This window comes from Carcharhinus amblyrhynchos, chromosome 9, assembly GCF_965287045.1.
Source record: "Carcharhinus amblyrhynchos chromosome 9, sCarAmb.v2.hapA, whole genome shotgun sequence".
Taxonomy (NCBI): Eukaryota; Metazoa; Chordata; class Chondrichthyes; order Carcharhiniformes; family Carcharhinidae; genus Carcharhinus; species Carcharhinus amblyrhynchos.
This window is the reverse complement of record NC_137332.1, coordinates 47,260,956-47,268,463: the sequence shown is the minus strand read 5'-3', so window position 1 is coordinate 47,268,463 and position 7,508 is coordinate 47,260,956. Positions and strand designations below refer to the sequence as shown.

General features: G+C 37.7%; 1 protein-coding gene across 1 annotated transcript in view; it reads right to left on the bottom strand.

The window, feature by feature from the left end:
- Positions 1-568: 568 nt before the first annotated feature.
- Positions 569-7,508, bottom strand: part of negr1 (neuronal growth regulator 1) — a 518,020-nt gene continuing 511,080 nt past the window's right edge. The window contains exon 7 of the mRNA XM_080195565.1: positions 569-4,293. Coding sequence (XP_080051691.1) covers positions 4,193-4,293 — 101 coding nt within the window. The 3' untranslated portion in view covers positions 569-4,192. The remainder of the gene's footprint in view (positions 4,294-7,508) is intronic.

The following is a 7,508-nucleotide window of genomic DNA, read 5'->3' as shown; positions in this document are numbered from 1 at the left end:
TTCTTCGTTTTAAATAGTATGCCATTTTTCTATTTTCATTATTATACTCCATCTGCCAAATTTTTACCCACTCATTTAACCCATCTATATTCCTTTGTAGACTCATTAAATCCTCTCAACAGCTTACTGCTCTACCTATCCATAAACATGATAGATTCTTAACAACACTGTCTAAAATGTGTATTTAATGCCATAAGTATTGGACACAACTGTCTTATAACATTTTACCATTTCTGGTACAAATTCTAACTCATGTAGTTAAGTACCAATGCTCCTGTGAGAAGAGCAAAGAGATTCTGGAAATTAAATTATATAATACCAACACTGGTTGGATAGGCTGCTTCAACTAAACAACCAAAGTACACTACAAACCTGCCAGTCCACAGCTACACTTCCTCCCTCCAGAAGGCACTAATTCGTAGGGTTAGATCTAAGTGTAAAGCAGGTGATAGTAAGACTTCAATGGAAATAAATTCAGGAGATATGAAAGTGCCTACTGACTGGATATCATTTGTTTTACATAAAGACCCCACAGCAGGTTACAATTCTAATGGTACTGTAGCCTCCTTCCTTAAGTGGCCAGGCTCGCATAAATTATGACAGCATTAGTGTGCTAATGGTTCATGGGATACATGAGATCAAACACTGATCTTCTCCACATCCACTATCCACAGAAGAGTACTTTACAGCAGGAATCACAGGAGAATAATCAAGAACTATAGCTGCTTCTTACCCTGCCTAAATTAAGGATGCAGAAACCAATTGTAATGTCTCTATTATAGCTCCAGTTGAGCAAACCTAATGGAGCAAAGCTAAGGGATCAAAACAAAGACCTCAGATTCAGATCTATAGTGGACAAGGTTGACTACAGACCAGTTACGTTTATTGTAGCATCAATAATTCTCTAGTGTTAAATTCAAAACTTAATACAAAATTATTGGAGCAGAATATTCCGAAAATCAGTGCTACTGTATTTGTCAATGTTTTATTCTATTACCATAAAATCCATTTGGCAAGCAAACAAATAAGTCACTGTACTATTTTACTCACCATCTTGTTACATATGTTAGCTTTTTTCCGCTCTATTTTTGTTGCACAGGACACATTTTCTGTAAACACTTTACATATTAAAGTGGGTGGATTGTAACTGGAGAATCTCACAAGAGAAGGAGACTTAATAACACTGATGAAATTTCATTAAGAATGTAAAATCTGCCTTATTGTTGTAAACATTATTTTCCACATCACAAATCACTACAGGCAGCCCAGGCAGGCAGCAGAACTCAAGACATTGTCATGTAATCTCCCAAAAATATTAACAAAAACATTGTTTTCTGAAAAAGAAAATCTCCAATTGGTCCAGATATGACAAAAGCTTTAGATTTCAGGGATGCCAAATGATTTCACTAGGATGTTAGTAAAGTGTTACGCTCGACTCATAAAATATTCATACCTGGCTCACTCAACAATGACATGTACCCAGTTGTACAAGTAGAACTGTCATCTTTCCAAACTTGAGCTGTATACTGTTAAGGTGAAATATTAAAGATTACAGATATATAACTTATTTTATTTGCAGTGATTAAAGGGAATCATCAATCAGTATTGGTTCATTACTAAAATATATTGACCTAAAGTGATTTTTTAAATATATTAGTAGACAAATACTAGTTAATCACTTCACTGCATTTTATTTGTGATTCCCTGATCTATTCCTGCTTTATTTAAAAATCATAAATGTATTATTTAAAACATAGATGTATTGTTGAGTTTTGGAAAGACAACTGAATTGTTGTATATTTTTCATAATTTGCGTGAATCTGGTATGAATATTTCTCACATTCAGCTTTTCAAATCCTCGGGGGAGCACTGAGTATCTCCTTAAAGTTTAAAGTTGATATCATATCTGGGATGACTGAAGGATTTTTCCCAGAAAAAAATGTGTATTTGATTTGCTGCACACCTTTGTTCTATTTTACCATTTGCACCATTACAGTTAGTCAACTAAATTCATCATGTAGAACCATAACACATACACATATATAAAGGGTTACAATCTTCACAAGAAAGTGTTTTTAACTAAAACAAAATTGCCGAACACATGCCTTTATATAAACTGCATTAGAGAAATGTATCACTGCTTGCACTTGAGGTCACCATGATTGAAAATGATGCACAGCTTTTTGGTTTTACTCCCTCCTCCACGAGTTTGCCAAACATTCCTTCATTAAGTTAATACACTAAAGAGATGGTCTGATCATTGGATTGGGGAAGAATATCAGCATATCATTTTCTTCACGATGGCACTACAGATAAATGATACTATTTGTAGTGAACTGCAGCATCCTGTCACAATACTTGTTAAGCAAATCCAAATAATAGAGTTTAAACATTTGAACAAAGACAGTTCCACTTTAATAAATCAAGACTGTAATTGCAGATATTTTATAAAGGTATTCCTTACTGAACATCACTTTGCTGTTCTAGCTCCTGTAAACCCTAATCTTACAAACCTTGTACAATTGTATAACTATTAGTTGTTTTTGTTCTTTAATAACAACAATTGATTTTATTTCCTCCTTATTCCAGGTTTTTTGCAGACAAAAATTTTGTTGGAGTAAATTAATATCTTAATATGTTGCGTGCTTCTGTGCTGAAGATGCTAATTGAACATAGATCCTGCCAAGAACACCATTACTATTGAAGTTGTATTTTGCATGTGGAAAGGCTACAAGGTTTGGCACAGATTGTTTTTTGAAGCATTGAAACCTAGATATGACTTTTTCATTTTGTTGCAACTTGATGCACAGCCATCTGGTCAAACAAGTGAATGGTAGAGTTCTTGCAACATGTAAATTGGAGGTTTCCATCCTTACTGTCTCCTGGTCTCAGGATGAGCTAGAATTTAAAAGTAACCACAATATTTTCTTGTTATCTTCCATATATAAACAAGTGTGGTTGTTATGTGCTGCAGCTTCATGTAAGTCACACAGCCTTTTAGGTGGAAATGGCGTGAAAGAAGCAGTGGGTAGTGAAGTCACAAAGTCAGCCAGCCAGGATGAGCCCATTTGTATACTAAACTGGGGATATAAACACCTAACCATCAAATACACAAGAGTGAAAAAATAATCATGCCTTTATGTCAGTTTATTCGACAATGAAATGAATAGTCAATGATTGTCACCAGTTAAAAAATAAAGTTTGGGAATGGATTTTCCATTAGAATAGAACAGTTCTTATTTGGAGGTTCCCAGCTAAAATGTTAACTTGCCTTCCCCCTTTTTCACATGTTGTTTATTTCCAAAAAATGATTGTGTTATTTCATATTTCTAGTATTTTCAGGTTTTATTTTCTATTTACAATAGGAGAGGACAGAAATCTTTTGGAACAAAATAATCATAGAAAAATGATTTAAATGAGATCTCCTGATCTGAAATGTCACTTTAAGTGTATGTGTGGGAGTGAAGTAAAAGGGAAAAATAGAAGCATGACAGACGACTGACCTATTCTTTCTAATTTTCTCCAGATAAATTATTCCACAACTGCATGGGATTTTAAAAGAAAATCGAAGCGTGTTAAAAGGTATTCCTGTGGCATTCGTTCTAATATTTTGACAAATGGTTATTTGAAGTGGATGCTTTTCTTGTTGTCAGTTTATTCAATTGTACAAATGGGCTTCCTTGATTTAGTTTTTTTTAACATTTCTATTAAAACGTCAGAACTAGACACAAAAGGTCCATTTTCGCTGAATGCTCTGTGACCCTACGACACAATAATGAAGGTTAAATCATATTATAGGTGGTGAAATCTCATGCAAGTGCCATATCTTTCTTGCATGTATTCAGCACAGTGGATAGGGTTAACCTAGTCTGTGAAGCATTGCAGCTTATATGCAGGATATTACAATATATGTTCTCAAAAAGTAATTTCCACAGCCTACAAAGCATGATAAAGGACAATGAGTTCAGTGTTAGAACTTGATGACAACCTGAAAAGAATATAGTTTATACATTTACAGAATCATTAATCCTAGGAAAGGTTCACATCCCTGTGTTTGTACTGCTGGTTGATTCTCACACTTTTCCGTGAATGAACTGTACCAGATTGTATCCAGTTCCCAGCACTTGGAAGAGATTCTTCAACTTCTTTGTGGTTCTTTTTGTTCACTGCGGCTTGCACATTTTCCCCTCTGCTAGTATGTGCTGACCAGACAGGATAATGCCATCACCAGGCACCACCAGGATAAAATAACTTCAGCACTGCCGGTGGTCCAATAATGCTCTGTGCTTTGCACTATGAAAGTAAGATAAATGATAAGTCACTACATAGTTAAAAAAAACACAGTTTTGAAGCATATAAAGACATGTGAACATAAAAAAGATCGGGAGCAGGCCATTCAGCCATTCACTACCATAGCTGATCTGGTTTTAGCATTAATTTCACTTTCCTCCTTGTCTCCCATAACCTTTGACTTCCCTGTCAATCCGAAAATCTCTCTAACTCAGCCTTGAACATATTCAATGACTCAGCTCCACTGTGAAGAGAACTCTAAACTCTAACAACTCTGAGAAAATAAATTCCTCTTCATCTCTGTCTTAAATGGAAGACCTTGCATTTTGAAACTGTAACCCCTGGTTTAGATTCCCCCGTGAGGGCACACATCCTCACTACATTTACTCTATCAAGTTCCCTCAGAATTGTTTATGTTTCAATGAAATCAACTCTCATTCTTTTAAATTCTAATGAGTATAGGCCCAACGTTTCCTCATTGAACAAACCCTTCATCCCAAGAATTAGCCAAATGAATCTTCTCTGAACTGCTTCTATTGTATGTCTTTGTGACCAAAGCTGTAATCAGCATTCTAGGTGTGGTCGCACCAATGCTATGTACAATGTTATGCAAGACTTCCTACTTATGTATTTCCCCCCTTTATCCCTCCAGCCTCTTAAACTTGGCCCCCTATCCCTATCAGGAGTCTGCCAACCAAGCCCCGCGGATAGCCTGGACTTACCTTCAGTCTGATCTCCATTAGCTCCGATTCTTCGGGGACTGTCTGCAGTGGCCATTGCTGGGGCTACAGAGGCACCGGCAATCTGATTGGCTGGCAGCACTCTATTGCAGGACTTCCTCCCTAGATGGGAGCAGAAGTCTCTCCCTTAGGCAATTAATGCCCTGTCAACATTTAATGGCTGCGGGATATCCAGTATCAGCAGGGATATATTCCCCGCTATGCCTTTAAGTGAAAAGGTGACATCCAAAAGATCCTGCCCTTTAGTTTAAAGCCTCTCTACAGTAAAATGATTTTAGTCAGCGGTTTAACAAAAATTAAATAATTTACAATAATGTCATACCAAAGCAAATAAGACTGCAGGCAGAGGGAATTAAATTATATTCTGTAATAACAAGAATTTAGCATACCAAGTGGCATTTTTAAATTAAAATTTACTGATAAGTTTTGTGCTCACAAAAATAATAACTGGGAATAAAACTCTCCTATTTTGGTCTTGAAAGTTCACTGGAATCGCACCAAAACATCCCCCACTCATGTCTGGGCCTTGACAGAATAGGTGGTCAAGCCCACTTTCCACTTCAACTGACATTCACACATTATGATAATTTAGGGCATTTTGAGGAAGAATTTGCAGAGCAGGAACACTGCCATACTTTATTCCTCTTTAGCCCAGGGCATTAATGTCAACTACAGCAATTTCACAACTATCTTGGATGAACATTACATAAACCAGAAGAATGTAGGGATCAAAGCTGTGGCTCACAAACCACCCACGTGCGGCATTTACTCACTGAGCCTATAGGCAGCAGCCAACTTAAATTTAACAGAACTGTACTTTCCACAAGATTTTAATAGCTTCACATGCACTGCCACATGAATAGTTTGACACATTGCTCACATCCGATTGCACAGTTAATTGTAAAGCTGTAAAGGAAATGTTTTTTAGCGAATTGGGCAATATAAAACCATTTTTAAGTGGAATTCATGAAAGGCTGCAAGTAACTGAATAATGACTGCCCAAACTGCTCTTTAATCTCAATCTTCTGAGTTCATAATTCAAAGTAAATGGCAACGTTGATGCAGGTAAATTGCTCCTAATGATGTGAGAGTTCTTGTCCAGAAAATGCAATTTATAATTAGAGAGGAAGGCGAAAGGTGGCCAGGTACTAACCTTTGACCCAAACAACAACACGCTTGTGAAGTAAATTACTAGGGAAGGCTTTTGAGGTGGACAATATAAATGGATGAAGAGATCCTTTGATGTATTTTCAGAAAGAACAGACAGGTGGCTTTGTTTGATCTGTCATTAAGAAACAGACTGAGCTCAATTACCTTTTTGCAGTTATAGAAATTCTGTGCTCACACCCATTTACCAAGAGTAATCCAAAAACAAATGAGATCAAGACCAATATTTGTTGTGGGTGAGTGGGGTCTTGTCCCCCAGTTGGGGAACGACTGGGAACCCTGTGCTACTGCTTTGCGGTAGGCTTAAAGCAATTTCATTCCAATCAGGCAATTACCTGTGGGCCTTCCATCCAACTGAGGTACCAGCGGGATGATAATTGCCTCCGAGAGCAACCAGAGGACAGCAGTTTTCTAGTACCGGCAGTGCCACCTGGAGCGGGAGCAACTCCTGCTGCTACAGTGAGGTTGACTGTGTAGATTTCATCAGACAGAGGTGAAAGTGCGGGTGGATCACAAGGAGGACTTGCTGGGTGTAGGGATGGGAGACGGAAGAAAAGGCACAAGTTGGCTTCCTGTGAGGCCCTTTGTTCTTTAAGTTCGCTGTCTCAATTGGGGTGTCCCTCCCTCCCCATCCCCTCCATGAGGCTGCTGGCTCCCCCTCATCAACTCTACCAGTTATATCCTCAAAGAATTCCAGTAGATTTGCCAAGCATGATTTCCCTTTCATAAATCCATGCTGACTCTGTCCAATCCTACCACTGTTGTCCAAGTGTTTGCTTTAAAATCTTTGATAAAGGATTCTAGAATTTTTCGCAATACTGACATAAGGCTCACTGTCCATAATTCGCTGTTTTCTCTCTATCTCCCTTTTTAATAGTGGGGTTTCATTAGCTATCCTCCGATCGGTAGGAACTGGTCCAGATTCTATAAAATCTTGGATGATGACCACCAATGCATCCACTATTTTGCAGCCACTTCCTTATGTACTCTGGGATGTAGATTATCAGCTTTCAATCCCATTATTTTCCCCCAATACCATTATTCTACTAATACTAATCTTCTTCAGTTCCTCCCGCTCACTAAACCCTGTGTTCCCTGACATTTCTGGTACCTTATTTGTGTCCTCCTTCGTGAAGATAGAACCAAAGTATATATTCAGCTGGTCAACCATTTTCTTTGCTCCACATTATAAATTCTCCTGTTCTTGACTGTAGGGGACTGCACAGACTATTTCCTCAGGTGGATGTGGCTGTTACTAAGGGGCATAACTATAAGGTACATGGAGGGAGATATAGGAGTGATGTCTGAGGT